General features: G+C 42.8%; 1 protein-coding gene across 7 annotated transcripts in view; it reads right to left on the reverse strand.

Annotated features, from left to right (window-relative positions):
- The window catches only part of astn1 (astrotactin 1), a 272,558-nt gene that overhangs the window by 9,911 nt on the left and 245,430 nt on the right, over positions 1-17,217 (reverse strand). For all 7 annotated transcript variants that reach the window (XM_061693365.1, XM_061693361.1, XM_061693360.1 and 4 more), the window contains exons 21-23: positions 7,077-7,212; positions 4,110-4,210; positions 3,228-3,411 (exon numbers count right to left, since the gene is read on the reverse strand). In XM_061693365.1, coding sequence (XP_061549349.1) covers positions 3,228-3,411; positions 4,110-4,210; positions 7,077-7,212 — 421 coding nt within the window. The remainder of the gene's footprint in view (positions 1-3,227; positions 3,412-4,109; positions 4,211-7,076; positions 7,213-17,217) is intronic.

Here is a 17,217-nt window from a genome sequence, read left to right on the forward strand (position 1 = left end):
AACATCACTGTGACAATGAGTCAATGACCTAGTCACAACAATCTCCTATTTGTATCCAGGGGAACACTTGTGCAAAACAAGTTGAAATTCCTGAAACATTAGGGAGAACAAGCCTTTTCCACTCTGTCATGATTTCTCAATGAAGTTTACACACGGGACATTCACTTTAATATATGCTTATCATTTCATCTTCTTAAAGATTTATTTGAAACTATTTCATGGTTGGTGAGTGAATTTGAGAGAGATGGCCAAAGTAAGTTTTGTTCAGTCACAGTAAGCCTGACCTTAGACCACTAAAATCAAATAGATTTATTTGATTCCAAGTGAAACTTTGAGCCAAACTTGAAGGAATTCCCTGCAGGAATGAATGAGGAATTGCATTCATAAATCTGGGAGAATACCACACAAGAAAATTAAAAGGATCATGCGTTCCAAAAGTCGTGCACAACTTGAATTATTAGTTTATCCTGATACGATGTCAGTCATATTATACCTTTTAAAATCATACAAACAGTAAGTATTTCAAAACCTTAATGTTACTACCTCAGTCAGCATGTGTTCTTCCTCTGTGCTGCGACTGGCATTTCTTTTTAAGGCTTCCTCCTGCCTGCCTTCCTTTTGTTTGACTGTTCATCCAATTGAATAATTATAAGCAGTTCTTACATCTGGAAGAGTAACAAACTTCAATGGTAAGTAGGCCTATCAATTACTGTGAAATACGGTCTACAGAGCACATCGCACCTACTAAATGAAAAAAGGTACTTTCTTCACACATACAATTAGGAGTGTGCTGCCTCTGACTGGGCTCCCTTAGCCTGATGGTGGCAGCAGTGTGTCACAGCTAGAGTTTATCGATGCCGTCAAGAAGCAGACCGTCGGTAAACTTAAAAGCCCCATCAGTTCTCATTGTTTCCTTCAGACTTGTCCCGTTTGGGGTCGCAGGAGTGAGTCACCGTTTTTCATCGGAACCCATCTTCTGCGGAGTGACTCATCCTTTTCCATCTAAACTCATCTTCTGCCTCCTTCCCTTTCAACTGCCCTCAGTACATCTATCAACCTTCTCTTAGGTCTTCCTCTGACATTCTTGCCTGGCCTGGCCTCTTCTGAACTTGTCCACGCCATTTAAGTCTGGTATCCTTCTAATGCTCCGCCACCTGCTTCCTGCTCTCACTGAAGATCAAAATGGCATCATGGTCAATGTGGATTTTTGGTCTTACCTCATCTGTCGTCCATCACTATTCAAACAGGAATGGGCTCGTAGCTATCCCTGATGCAGTCCCACCTCCACCTTAAATTCCTCTGTCTCACCCACAGCGCACCTCACCCCTGTCCTACAGCCCTTACTGATGTCTTGTATTATTCTAACATACAAACGCCAATTCCAATGAAGTTGGGATGTTGTGTAAAACCTCAATAAAAACAGAATACAATCATTTGCAAATTATTTTCAACCTATTTTCAACTGAGGCGGCACGGTGGCCGACTGGTTAGAGCGTCAGCCTCACAGTTCTGAGGACCCGGGTTCAATCCCCGGCCCCGCCTGTGTGGAGTTTGCATGTTCTCCCCGTGCCTGCGTGGCTTTTGTCCGGGCACTCTGGTTTCCTCCCACATCCCAAAAACATGCATGAATTGGAGACTCTAAATTGCCCGTAGGCATGACTGTGAGTGCGAATGGTTGTTTGTTTCTATGTGCCCTGCGATTGGCTGGCAACCAGTTCAGGGTGTACCCCGCCTCCTGCCCGATGACAGGCGGGATAGGCTCCAGCACGCCCGCGACCCTAGTGAGGAGAAGCGGCTCAGAAAATGGATGGATGGAAGGATTCAACTGAATACATACAAAGACAAGATACTGCTCAAACTGATGAACAATATTGTTCTTTTGTACATAATCTCTCATTTTGAATTCAATGCCTGCAGCACTTTCCAAAAAAGCCAGGACGGGCAAAAAAAAGACTGGGAAAGTTGGGGACACACCTGTTTGGAACATTACACAAGGGAACAGGTTCACTGGAAACAGGTGAGTGTGATGATTGGGTATAAAAGGAGCATGGCTCAGCTGTTCACAAGAGAGGATGGGGCGAGGTTCACCACTTTGTGAACAACTGCGTGAGCAAATAGTCCAACAGTTTAAGAACAACATTTCCCAACATACAATTCCAAGTAATTTAGGGATTTCACCACCGATGGTCCACAATATCATCAAAAGACTCAGAGAGTCTGGAGAAATCTCAACACCTAAACAGCAAGGCTTAATAATCCCTCAGGCGGCACTGCATTAAAAACCGGCATCATTGTGTAAAGGATATTGCCACGTGGGCTCAGGAACACTTCTGAAAACCATTGTCACTTAACACAGTTCTTAGGACATCTACAAATGCAAGTTAAAACTCTACCATGCAAAGTGTAAGCTAGATATCAACAACACCCAAAAATGACGCTGGTCTTGCTGGGCCCAAGCTCATCTGAGATGGACTGAGGCAAAGTGGAAAAGTCCACATTTCAAATTGTTTTTGAAAATCATCAACGTCATAACCCCTGGGCCAAAGAGGAAAAAGACGATCCAGATTGTTATCGGAAGCCAGCATTTGTGATGGTATGGGTGTGTGTTTATGCCCATAGCATGGGTATCTTGCACATCTGAGAAGGCGCCATTAATGCCGAAAGGTACATACAGGTTTTGGAGCAACATATGCTGCCATCCAATGAACGTCTTTACAGGGAAGTTCCTGCTTATTTCAGCAAGACAACGCCAAGCTACAGTACATTCTGCATGTGTTACAACAGTCTGACCTTGTAGTAAAAGAGTGCAAGTACTCGACCTGTCTCCCACTGAAAATGTGTGGTGTATTATGAAGCGCAAAATACAAGAATGGAGACCCTGGACTGTTGCACAACTGAAGGTGGACAATCAAGCAAGAATGGGAAAGAATTCCACCAATACTTGTGCTCTCATGAAACTGGTTCAAACAAAAAGTGCTATTTTCTTGTGTGTGTCACTTTCAGACATAATACCCGGAAATAAAAGCAGAAATGTTCATCTCTTGTCTTTTGATGTCAAACCCAAATGTTTTCACTCGCTAGCAAAAATTGGCCTTGGACTTGGCGTCAGTGTTCCAATATTGTTGGAAGTACTCTAACGGAAAGAGCAATCGTAGAGGTTGTGTCTCTGTGAAAAGCCAAACTAAACATCAGTGCCTGCAGAACATACAGTAAGCCGCTGACTTTACCTGGGTCCAAGCTCATCCTCACACCTCCAGGTAAACTCTCCAAAGCTCTCATAGCGCTGGTTGTAGTGATACAGAACTCGGTGGAGCGCTGGGGCACCCAGGTCCATCAGAGTGTTATACGCTGTCTGCTGCTCCTTCCCACTGGTGTAGCCATTAAACAGGTTGTAGATTTTATCAGCTATGTCTGGATGGACACACACAATCAGAGACAATCTGTTGCAGGCAACACAATGATGAAAATGACAAATGTCCGCCAAATAATAGAACTTTTGGAGACATTTGAAGATTTGCGGGGAAAACTGATATTCCACCTCTTGGGTATACACATTGGACAAAATCGCCACAATCGAGATATATCCACATGCTTTGGATGCCAATAGCCTGTTCAAGAAAAATACAAATGCAGTCCAATTTCGGATTTGTATTTCACAACACCCCATTTCCAGGGAATAAAAATGGCAACAGCATGGCCTGAATGTATCATAATTCAGTGGCTGGCGCATTTTGAAATAGCTCATTTCAATCGGCAAATCAACAGCAGGCTAACTGTTCAACCGTGTGGACTAACATAATTTTTAATCAACAAAGATAATGTTTGTCCTGTAAATCAGCCACAGTACATGACGAATTGGGAAGAACCTCCCACATGCCTATGTTTTCTTTGGAACAGGAGAGCGTGGACTGACGAATGACACTTGAACACGCCTGTCAAACCCATATCAATATACAGTTGGCAAAAAGTAACTCAATACATTTTCATTCTATTCTCTGCATACACATCATTTGTGAAACCTGACAACCACACGCAACTCGATGAGGCGACTCAACCGTGCCCCGAACCAAGGAGTAATTGATTCTTATCTCCTGTGTTTCTTCCCTCACCTTGAGCCTTGACATCATCCACAGTTGGACATGGAGTTTTAATGGTGACCTCACTTGGACTGGAGCGACGCCCAGTGTTGTCAACTGCCCACAGTCGGAACCTAGACAGACAAACGCTCAGTATGGTAACCCATATAGGCTATGTATGCTGCACTAAATCTCATTGGAATCTTTTGCATTTCCAGTGGAGGTCATTTTATTGGATGACTCCACTGCTTGAAGAGAGCCTCCAATCATTTCGAGGGACAGACTGAACACACAAATGGCAACATTTCTCTCCATTAGGTCTCCATCCAGTGGCTGAAACGCTCATTGCATCCACATGAAGCGCTTCAGGAATAGGCCACCATACTGTCGTAGAAAAATAGGCACTGGGTTGTCCTTGGAATGCAGGTCCAGAAAACAGTTAAAGACGGAGACCAGACAAGACATTTAGACAAGTTGGCAATTTTTGGATGGGCTCTCTCCGACTCGAAAATATACGAAGGGGGAAGAGAAAGAGCCTTGGCTCAGTGACATGAATGAACTGCCAGACAGAAAGAAGTGGAGGAGCCCTGCTGTTGCTAAGATTAAAAGGGCATGTGGAGCTTTGCAGCACTCACGGCATATACGGTACATCAAAACACTTCTTGTCGTCCCATTTTCTTCAATTTAGTTTTTCTCCCTCTTGATCTTTTTCTCGTCCCTCAGTCTCTCCCAACGCCGCCTCATTTGCTCTTTGAGATGTGTGCATTAGCTCACTCCGGGCAAGTTGTATCCGGGCGAAGTGTGAGCGTGTGTACTGAGCCTCCGCTGTGTGCGTGCAGACTGACAAATGCATATACAGTATCATGACAGTGAACTCCCTGTGTAAATGTAGCGTGGAATTAATCATCTTTCCATGACTCATTAACGTCTGTCTTTTGATAACGCCACGTTGTTATTTGTACAGAAATATTGTCCTGCCTATTTGTGGGAATTGAACATTAAAAGATCATTTTGAAATATTTTCAAAATTGCCAAAATGAACCCAAATTGCTGTAATTGACCTTCACAAACATATCAACGAGTCTAACCTCATCTTCATTTTTGCAACTTTTTAATTTATTACACTTATTATTGCCATAAATTAATAAATTCACACTTAGATCAAATGGACCTGAGTCCAAAGAATTTGAGGATGAATACCAGAGCCAACATTTCTAAATTGGTCATTATTAAACTTCAGGTGAAAATCCACATTCCAAACTTTCGAACTTGAATACAAGCAAAAAGACATGAGGGAGAGAAAAGTAATAATGATTCGAATGACCTATGACTGACAGAAGCGCGAAAAAATAGTATTGAATTTTCCATTTTCGGTATTGAAGTAAAATCCCTAGCCTTGCCCTTCCTATGCTTCACTTTGGATTTGCTGGAACCTTTGACGAAAATAACAATCAACAAATCCAACACATCCAAGTGAACCTACAACTTTAAAAAAAATAAAATAAATTAAATTGGATGAAAATCAGCACCTCCAAATCTGAGACCTTGGTCCTCAGTCGGAAAAGGGTGCCGTGCCCTCTCCGGGTGGGGGATGAGATCCCGCCCCAGGTGGAGGAGTTCAAGTATCTTGGGGTATTGTTCACGAGTGAGGGAAGATTGGAACGGGAGATCGACAGGCGGATCGGTGCGGCGTCAGCAGTGATGCGGACTTTGTATCGATCCGTTGCGGTAAAGAAGGAGCTAAACCGAAAGGCGAAGCTCTCTATTTACCGGTCGATCTACGTTCCTACCCTCATCTATGGTCACGAGGTGTGGGTCGTGACCGAAAGAACGAGATCCCAGATACAAGCGGCCAAAATGAGTTTCCTCCGCAGGGTGTGCCTTAGAGACAGGGTGAGAAGCTCGGTCATCCGGGAGGAGCTCAGAGTAGAGCCGCTGCTCCTCCGCATTGAGAGGAGCCAGATGAGTTTATGATGCCTCCCGGACGCCTCCCCGGTGAGGTGTTCCGGGCACGTCCCACCGGCAGGAGACCCCGGGGACGACCCAGGACACGCTGGAGAGACTACGTCTCTCAGCTTGCCTGGGAACGCCTTGGGATCCCCTTGGAAGATCTGGAGGAAGTGGCTGGGGGAGAGGGAAGTCTGGGCTTCCCTGGTGAGGCTGCCGCGCCCGCGACCCAACCTCGGATAAGCGGAAGACAATGGATGGATGGATGGATGGAATTTTAAATTGGGCGGCACGGTGATCGACTGGTTAGCACATCCGCCTCACAGTTCTGAGGATCCGGGTTCTAATCCTGGCCCCGCCTGTGTGGAGTTTGCATGTTCTCCCCGTGCCTGGGTGGGTTTTCACCGGGTACTGCGGTTTCCTCCCACATCCCAAAAACATGCAGGGTATTGAAGACTCTAAATTGTCCGTAGGTGTGAATGTGAGTGCGAATGGTTGTTTGTTTCTATGTGCCCTGCGATCAGCTGGCGACCAGTTAGGGGTATACCCCGCCTCTCGCCCGAAGAGAGCTGGGATGGGCTCCAGCACGCCCGCGACCCACGTGAGGAGAAGCGCAATGGAAGATGAATGAATGAATGAATTTTAAATTGGGCAGCAGAGAGACACGCGGTTAGCAAGTCTGCCTGACTGACAATAATTGCAGGTTAAAATCTCAGATCGTGGTGTGTGGAGCATGTTTTTTCCTGGACATGTGTGGGTTTTCGCCAGGTACACGTTCCAAAAACATGCGTTCTATGTGTGCCATATGATTAAATGGCAACCAGTCCAGGGTGTACGCCACCCCACTCCGGCTAACCTGACCCTGAACAGGATGAGCCGTAGCAAGTGGATTGATGGAATTTCACATTTTTCTTCTTTAACACAATAAACATGCTTTGCAAACCCTTTTTTTCCCCCTGCTGCTTGGAACTCCTGTGTTCCTAACTTGAAGTGCACCAATGGAGTGGACAAGTACTTGACCATACGAGAGGGAAAAAAATGAGAGTAGCTTACATATATGTGGTGTCAGGCTCCAGACAGCGAACGATCATGCTGACAGAGGATGACAGGAGGTTTGGGATGTCGCCCAACATCACGCATGGAGACCTGGCACCTGACAAGATGTCATCCACGAAGCTCAAAAGCGTTTCTGAGGCGCAGAGAGAGACAAGAGATTTCAACAATACTCATGTGACGTCAAACTGTTGGATTGCAGTGCCCTCATAGTAATATTATAATGAAAATTATTATCATTAAGTAGATAGGAAAAAATATCACGCTGGCATTTTAATGATAAACAATGACAATGTTTTAAAAAATGTAATATATTACAGGATACGACTACAATACAAAATTGACATTTTCCATGTCAGTGAGTGCTCAATAAATGAATACAGTAACGCAGTAAAAAATAAAATAAAATGGCGCCCAAGTTGATGGTTTTCCCAGCTGGCTCAATGTGCATCTGAAAATGTCACTGACTTGTGCATTTCGGAGCATTTTGTGTCAAAAGGGAAATAAAATGATGAAATGGAACGTGTGTGAAAACAAATGTAACGTAAACGTGACGGCGCTCAGGGATGGCTACTAATGACCATCGCTATTAACATCCCTTGCTAAATCGGAAGTGCCATGAAGCCAATGTCAAGAAAAACTGACTGCGTGAGACTTTGCCCATTAATTACAGGTATGTGCGCTCAGTATGGATTAAGAAAGTAGGAATAGGCGAAACTGTTGATGCTGTTAAGGTGCATTTTCAAACTTTTGGATTCCCAAAAAACAATGATTATACTGCGAGTACAACCCAATTGTCACTCAAGCTGTCTTTACCATGAATGCGTTATCTTGTTGCAATACACCTGGGGGATCTGTGATATGCAGTGCCAGTATGTGGCATTCACACAACAGCAGAATGGCATTACTGAAACATGTTTGAATTTGTGAAAATGTCCAAATGTCCAAATAATCTTTACCGTTATTAGGAATGTATAAAGACAAAAGTGGAATGGGTTTCATGAGTAGTAAGGATCATAAATGCATGTAAAGTGTGCAATTCACGTGATTTTTATCAAGCTGTTTGTCTTTACCGTGATGCATTTTTGTCTTTGTCTACTTTATGCAAGAAGTGTATTTCGGTGGGCCAATATTATTATTATTATTAGTATTATTTGTAACCATTTTGAACCTCCTAAATCTTGCACCCACAGCGACTGGTCCTCTTTATCAGAGGTTGACCTATATCCTTCCCAATCTTGCCTGCTGTCCCTCCCCGTGAGTCTTTCTTGCAGGTTGGATAGCGGACAAACTAGAAATGTCTCAAATCCGTTTGTTCGCCAACTCTTTAACTAACCTTCAATAAACATTCACAGGCTCATTCAAATGCTGCTTTGGTGTTGATATGCTTGTTTCAAATTCTAGATCCTCTCTGGAACTCATTGAGGTGTGGTGGCCTAAGACACATGAACCTTTCTCTGGTTTACTTCAAGTGCTGCAATTCACTGCACATGCCATTATCTCTGTTCATCTTAAGTGGCTGTACAACAGAGAGCAGCCCATTAAATGAATTTGAGGAACCTCGCTGTGCACTATCATGCCGAGAACAAAGCTTAATGCGGGTGGCCAGATGAACGCAGAGTGCGCAACTACGTACAGTAATTGCTTCAATCAAAGGAGACCTGTAATACAGTCAACACAGTGTGCTGCCATGGCATTTATGTACAGGCCTCAACACTGAGGGGGGGTCCCAAAAATCTGAATTCAAGAAGAAACAAATTTCTCGAGTGGGCTGACGCATCGCGGGGCACATAGAATAAAATAAAATGGTCCTGAAACGTGTGCAACATTTCACAGTTGGTTTCATGGCAAGCTAGTGACTTCTATACTTCCATGTGCGGATCAATCTGATTGTTCATGATTCCTGGACATTGTTCTCATCTGACTAAATACTCAATGCAGAATGATTTCATCACAATAAATCCCAGGGTGGTGTCTTTCACGCAGTTATTTTGTCTGCATGCTCAGTCTGAATTACAGGAATAAGCCCCAGATTGACTAACAAGCCTGAAAGAGAAGTTATGGCCGTTCATTGCTAAATGATCAAACTAATCGACAACAGGGTAAGGGTTAGTTGCCAGATTGCAGGTCGCAGGCACGAGTCTAACGAGTCTAGTCTATTCACTAACATACACATGGTGGTGTGAAGAAAACTGGCCTGAATGCACGTGTCATGAATCTGACAGTGATTTTGCAACATTTGTACACATTTATTAGTGCATGTGGCCCATTGTCTGTTGCCACATTGGACAAAAGCAGGGCCAATGCTCCACTTGCACACGGATTGCTGCGTTACACATTGTCCTCTTCTGCACAGAGATGTCTCCATCGAGACTGTCAATGCGCCACTTTTAAAGGGAATGAGAGGAGCCGCTGTGATTGGCGGTGAATGAAATCGGCTGTAAACACACCCACAACAGACAGTTGAGACTTTGAAGGTGATATTCTTTCCCATTTTTTCCTCGATGTACAACTTCAGGTGCTCAACAGTACGGGGTCTCCGTTGTCGTATTTTGTGCTTTGTCTTGCACCATGCATTTTCAATGGGAGACAGGTCTGGACTGCTGGTAGGCCAGTCTAGTACTCACAGTCTTTTATTACGAAGCCACGCTATTGTAACACATGCAGAAAGTGGCTTGGAATTGTCTTGCTGAAATAAGCAGGGACGTCCTTGAAAAGATGTTTCTTGGGTGGCAGCATATGTTACTCCAAAACCCGTATGTAGCTTTCAGCGTTAATGGTGCCTTCCCAGATGTTACCCATGCCACGGACACTACCACAACCCCATACCATCACCCCATGCTGGCTTTTGAACTTAGCGCTGATAACAATTTAAATGGTCCCTTTCCTCTTTGGCCCAAAGGACACAACGTCCATGATTTCCCAAAAACAATTTGAAATGTGGATTTCTAAGACCACAGCACTTTTCCACTTTGGCTCAGTCCAGCGCGGCTGTGGCTCAGTAGGTACAGCGGGTCATCCAGTGACCGAAGGAGTCATTGGTCCGAATCCCGGCTACGACTGTCCGCATGTCTATGTGTCCTTGGGCAAGACACTGAACCCTAATTTGCTCCCAGTGGGCCTGGCAGCGCCTTACATGGCAGCAGCCGCCCATCGGTGTGTGTGAGTGGGTGAATGTGAGGCTTTGTAAAGCACTTTGGGCACTGTGATGTTGGAGATAAAGTGCTATATAAGTGCAGTCCATCTACCATCTCAGATGAGCTCGGGCCAAGAGAAGCCGGCCGTGTTCCGTGGTGTTCTTGAAATATGGTTTTCGCTTTGCATGTTACAGTTTTAACTAGCATTTGGAGATGTAGCGACAAACTGTGTTAACTGAAAATAGTTTTCTGAAGTGTTCCTGAGCCCACGTGGAAATATCCTTTACACAATGCCAGTTTTTCATGCAAATGGTAGGTTAAAGGTCACAAGCAATCAAAGATCACAGGCATTCAACATTGGTTTTCGCACTTGCCGCTTGTGTGTAGAGATTTCTCCGGATTCTTTGAATCTCTTTTGATAAAATTATGGACCGTAATTGATGGAATCCCTACATTCCTTGCAATTTTACATTGAAAAACATTATTCTTAAACTGCTGGATTATTCGCTCACGCAGTTCTTTACAAAGTGGCGTCCTTGCTTGTGAACAACTAAGTTTTGGGGATGTTCCTTTTATACCTGTTTCCAGTCCACTTGTTCCCCTATGGAATGTTTCAGACAGGTGTTTTTTGAGTGTTCCTCAACTTTCCCAGTCTTTTGTTATTCCTCCTGTCACAGCTTTCTTGGAACATGTTGCAGGCATCAAATTCAAAATGAGAAAATATTTGCAAAACAAAACAAAACAATAGCGATCAGTTTGAACATTCAATGTCTTTGTCGTAGTGTATTCAATTGAATATAGGTTGAAGAGGATTCGCAAAACATCGTATTCTGTTTTAATTTACAAAACGTCCCAATTTCATTGTAACTAGGGTTTGTATTCGTATTAAGTAACAGCGGAACTATCGGCAAGAAAAATAAGTGAGGATTGTTCAAAACATAGTGAACTATATTTTCCGTCAGTTGGTGTAACACGCTGTGCTACTCGCAATGTGAGAAATATGAGCCTATTAGTTTTTGCAGTGCAAGCCAACCAACGTATCCAAAGATGACACAGGAGGACTGTTGGGCTCATTTGGGAAATGGTGTAACTCTGTCTATTTAGCAAAATTGCCTAAATCTCCAGGATACTGTACTTTCATGTCTGACAGCTCTTGGTTGGGCATCAAAGGTTTGGGCTTATACTATGGGGGATAAATGTGGTCGTAAAAGTATGATATTAAATTGATGGTTTTTAAATTTGTTGCTATAGGCACAGCACTACCGATTCTTTTTTTTTTAACGGCCAGCTAGCCACATGTCATGCCAAACAGACTTATAGTTTTAACAGTGATTAAAAGTGATTACTGAAGTTGAATGATCTTAAATAGCATACAGTTTGAGTTCTAAGGCCATTTTATTTTATGAATGATACTATTTATTCTTCAACATTAAGCAGTAATTTGAAAGAAAAATGGGTTCACATTTCCAACCACCTGTTGTGAAGAATGAACGGTTCCATGCAGAGGTCAAGAAAATGAGAACTGGTTGAAGGGGACTGACGGTTTTGCAAGGACTGAAGCTTATGAAAATTGGCTTTCAAAACTATCTTCTCCACAAATCTACCAAAAAAGAATAAATTCAGACACGTCAGGTAAGCGTAAATTTTTTTTCAGGGCGCGTAGTCAATGGAAAAGGGTTTTCAATGCAAAGGAATAACAAGATACAGAAACAAGCGGTTGAGACCACTTGTCCTTCAGCTGGAGATGTTTACCCTCTGCATTCTTCAAGTCTGATTGGTTGGAAAATCAAGGATTGCCAGGAGACTGATTTATGAGAGCTATGGGATCGCTCACCTTTTGAAGTTGTGCCTGCTTTTGTCAGTTCAGTTGTGCAGGCCTGGCCAGGCAGTGTGTGTGTGTGTGTGTGTGTGTATGTGAGTATGTGCCTTTTGACCCTTCAAGTCAATCTGCTCCCCCCGTGCTTCTAAATGGAAAGGAGGGGCGCATTAAAGATAAATCTGTTTTTGTTGTGGAATCAGACGATTGTCCAATATGGAAACTAAATAACACGAAATGCCAAGTTAGGTGACGACTGAGAGGAAAAAAAGTTTAAAATTGCAAACAGAAAAATTCAAAGTGGTTAAGTGCTGAAGACAAATTGTTGTTCTTTGAATGGATCCCCCCCCCCCCCCAAAGTCGTGCATTATCTCATGTCAACAGTCAAATGGAAGTACATGTGTCCTGATTGTGTGGGCGGGGCATTTTGTGGATAGGAAAAGGTTGAATTGAAAGACAACAAGACTTCTTCGTATTTGAAGAACGTTCAGGCTGAAAAAGTGAAATATCAACAACAAAGCAGTCCTGTTGCTTTTTGATACACGTAGTTACACACACTGGATGTGGAAGCAATTTCAACTTGATCCTACAGTTAGCACATATTTTGCCGACAACTACAGTGACACACACACATGCACGCACAAACAAATACAACTTGCAGCTAATAACCTCACTAAATAGCATCTGGAATTTGTTGTCTTCCTTTCCACGATGGAAAGGCAAAGAAAGAGACCAGCTCAAAAACAATAACATCTCTCATGTCTGTGATTATTTGGCACTTGATCGATGGTCAGAAGCATTTGATTAGTACGATTAGTTAAATGAGCACAATTGTTTTTAACTTAAAAAAAAAACAACAAAAACAAAACAGCAGCCTTATATAGTGTAGGAGGAATGAACAAAAGTGATGGGGAGGTTGCGAGCTTGAAAAAGGACAGCTTCTAAAGAGATGGAATGACGCTTCAAGCTGCAGCATAAGTGTCAAACTCAAAGCCCGGGGACCAGATACGGCCCGCCACATCATTTTATGTGGCCCGCAAAAGCAGATCATGCTCGTCAACCTCCGTGATTTTTGCTCAAATCCTTACCCAAATTCCAAATTGTCATAATAATAAAGAATAATGTGGAGAAATTGCATTTTTCTGTGACCAAACCCTTCTTCTACAGTAACTTCAACAATACTTGAACAAACTATTATCCTTGTCTTCTGATTTCAAAAGTAGTTATCCCTCACTTGGTTGTGTAATGGTAATAATATGATTTGGCGATTAAAGATTTATATGGTTTCACTGTTCTAACGGCCCTCCGAGGAAAATCCTAACTACAATGCGGCCCGAGACAAAAATGAGTTTGACACCCCTGATCTACGGTGTCTCTTCTCTCCCGCTTCCAATTTCTGTTTGGTACGTGAGCTGCTGACCTTCCCGTTTACTTCACTGCACCCTAAATCACCGAACACTGCATATTTAGAGGGGTGATAAGATGTTCTACAATTTTCTATAATTACCCCTGACCAATTGGTATCATATGCTGTGAGAGAGACTTGCACGCAAATACTCCAATTTGCCAAATGTCTCAATGAAAGTTTGTAACACTTGAAAAGAGGATCTTAGGTAATTGCACACAAACGCAGTCTCAAAGGGATAAAAGCTGCATGCCTGTTTGTTGTATTTGGTTTTTACATGGTTTTCTTCTCTGTCTTCTCCACTTTTCAATAGCTCTCTCTCCTTTTTCTGTTCGGCTCCCATTTGTACTCCTCTCATAAGGGCAGTCCACACTGAAAGCATTTCAAAGTGTGTCTGAGGTGTTTCGGCTGTCCAGCTAGCCACGCAAGTGAAATTATACAGATCGAGCAACTCTCACTGGGTTGATCCAAGTCTCTTTTTTTCTTACCCCCCCCCCCCCCCCCGCATAACAAGTGAAACACAACCCAAACAGGAGTTAAAATCTATAACAGCTCTCCAACACTGAAACTTTCGACTACATCATGACTGGTAACAGCCAACAGTTTCACAATGTGTCTTTTTGGAATGTAATCTTGAAACATCCATTTTCAGCCAGTATGTTTATTTTTATCATGGTTTTACCAGTAATTTGAGTGGTCATATGTTAAAATAAAGGTTCCAATTGTCTGTGCCTAGGGCCTGTCATGATACATTTTTTCAAGACGAATTCTTTTCCCAAAAGCTGTCATGATAAATGAAAATATTATTATTATTATTATTTTTTTTTTTGCGTGTTCCACAACACTACTGGTAAAAATATTTTGTGGACAGATTAAACCAACGTTGGAAAGAACACACAATGCTATTTGTGGAGGAAAAACAGCACAGCGCACTACCATCAAAACTGTATCCCAACTGTGAAGCATAGTGGAGGGAGCGTCATAGTATGGGCGTGCCTCGCTTCCACGGGGCCCGGACAGCTTACTATCAATGGAAATCCATCCGTCCATCCATTTTCTGAGCCGCTTCTGCTCACGCGGGTCGCGGGCGCGCCGGAGCCTATCCCAGCAATCTTCGGGCGAGAGACACCCTGAAACGGTCGCCAGCCAATCGCAGGGCACATGTAAACAAACAACCATTCGCACTCACATTCACACCTACGGGCAATTCAGAGTTTTCAATCAACCTACCACGCATGTTTTAGGGATGTGGGAGGAAACCGGAGTGTCCGGAGAAAAGCTACTAGCGCTATGCTCGAGTAAAAATATGAAAACATACAAGATAATTGTTTGTGTGGGATTGGTTTAAGCAGACTCTGTTTATTCTTTCGATTTAGATGAAGATCAGACTACATTTTACGACCAATTTATGCAGAAATTAAAGAACTTCAAAATATTTCACGTACTTTTTCCCCCCAGCCACTCACTGTTGGTGCTGGCCTTAATGGCGCCCTGCAAAGTCTACAACCCCACCACCTCCCCCGTTGAAAATCGGATCGGGCGAAGGAGGGAGCAAATGAAATATTGTGATCGTTCACTGCCGCTACAAACTTTAATGGAATATAAATAAATACTAGAAGAATAGTAAAAAAAAAAAAAAAAAAAGAATAATGGTTTTGGCAAATGGCTGCAATATAACAAAGAGTAAAAAATTTAAGGGGGTCAGAATACTTTTCATACCCACTGTGTGCGTATCTATCTATCTATCTATCTATCTATCTATCTATCTATCTATCTATCTATCTATCTATCTATGCTGTACTGCTCAGTTGATACATGACTACAGACGTTGACGATGTATTTTGACAGACCAAGAACATCTGGTGACCACCTGATGTTTATAATCACACATAAGGAAAACGAGTTTTACCAACATACAGACATGAAGTAATTGTCTGAGCATGCATGTCAATGAAAAAATGTGTTAATTAATTATGTTCCGTGTTCCTCCCACCCAAAAAGCAAACCCCGGCTCACTCGTCAATCAAAGGAGTTACGTCGCTGGTTTGCTCGCACCTCAGGATATGTTTGTTTTCAGAGCAAACACTGGGGAAGCCAAGTGCTACCCTGACTTGACTTAAAGCAGACTTCCTACTCAGGAGGCTTCCCGTCATCAACCAGGTACTATGCATATGCGAGCATGCACTCCCACTATGATCTCAGTTTATGTGCCTGAATCTTGTTAAGGGAGACATTCCTGCACACACAAGCTGTCATCAGCTCCACTTATAGCTGAGTCCTGCAACTCAATTCATCAACGTTTTACCGAAAAACTAGATATTTACAGTGAGAAACCACAAACACGGTAAATACAGAAGTGCAATTTTTGGATTCTCAATAGAAGTTACTTTTCGGACATCGGTTTCTGATGAGCCCTAATCCTCATCCTTCATCTCTTGCACAGGAAATAAATACTTCAACGTTTTTTGACATTTCCCCCCCACTGGAGGTCCACTATCATGGGCAGACATGGACAATAAATATACATATATTTCCAATATTCAGTCAAATTCAATTGTTTCCAAGTGGCACCAGGATAGAATGACTGTCACATTCATATGGACATAATATGCACAGCCGACTGTTGTTTGTGTGATCCCCCGATGGGAAAAAGAAAAAAACATTTTTCAGAAAATCTATAAAGCAGCTTGCACAAATATGAAGTTCATGCAGTTGGCAAAAGTCTAATAATAGCCAGAAATGTACAATGAGCAATGTATGTGGAATAAAATAATAACATATCATAAATAAATAATTCCTTCCTCACAATCTGAAAATCGGTGAAACACTATGTTCGTTTCATTGTCTTGCCCTGCAATTCAGCCAAACTGTAATATCGCTGTTTTGAAAACAAATAAAAAATATAGCAGATTTAGGAAGCATATTCATTTTAACTGCAGAACAAACTCTTAGGGCTCATTCCAATCCAAAGTACCACAGTGACAGTATCCAAAGACATGAGGCAGCTAAAATTATATGGTCTCTGTGATTGATTTTCCTTGTCACTTGACTCGAGCATTCATAATAAAGCCCCATTAAAGTTGGAAAGATATTGAAACACATCAATCATTCATCCCATTTTACTCCTGTCTGCTTGCATACAGGCTCGGTGAGTGGATTCAGTTTTGACCGACGACTGGTTGTATATTGTGTATAAAGTCATGGTCAATCTCTGTTTTACGCTACTGTTCATGCTTAATAAAGACACTCAAAGGTGAGCGGGTTACGACAATAGATTTTGGCAGGGGGAAAAAAGTGGTAAGCAACAAAGGGGTTAGAAAGATGCAAACAAAATAAACCAGTTCAGAAACAAGCCAACACAGGGAACCTTTGAGAAACAAATCAATGCGAAAGGAGGAATCGGAGATTAGAGGAAGCATAAAAAGCACAGAAGAATGAGCAGCTCAGGAGAGCTTGTGGAGGTCCATCGGTTCATGTCAGTCTGATTCTCCGAGATGAAAGACAGACAGTTGGAATCAAAACCACACTGTTCAGTCTGCTTTCAGGCTTTTTCAAACTTGTGCCTGTCTTTGATTTCTTTAGTCTGTCTGTCACCCCACTCCTTGGTGGTCTGTTCACCCCCTCGCTCCCCTCTCTCTCTCTGAACATCCACCGCGACGGACTACCTTTGCCTTTATGTTCACATCACGGTGTGTTTGCCAAAAGTAATCGATCATCTCCTCGAGCTGGGTTGAGTTCTCACTGCATAATGCATTGAATGCAACCTCGGATCAACGGGACGCA

This window comes from Phycodurus eques, chromosome 13 (genome assembly GCF_024500275.1).
Source record: "Phycodurus eques isolate BA_2022a chromosome 13, UOR_Pequ_1.1, whole genome shotgun sequence".
In the NCBI taxonomy this organism is placed as follows: Eukaryota; Metazoa; Chordata; class Actinopteri; order Syngnathiformes; family Syngnathidae; genus Phycodurus; species Phycodurus eques.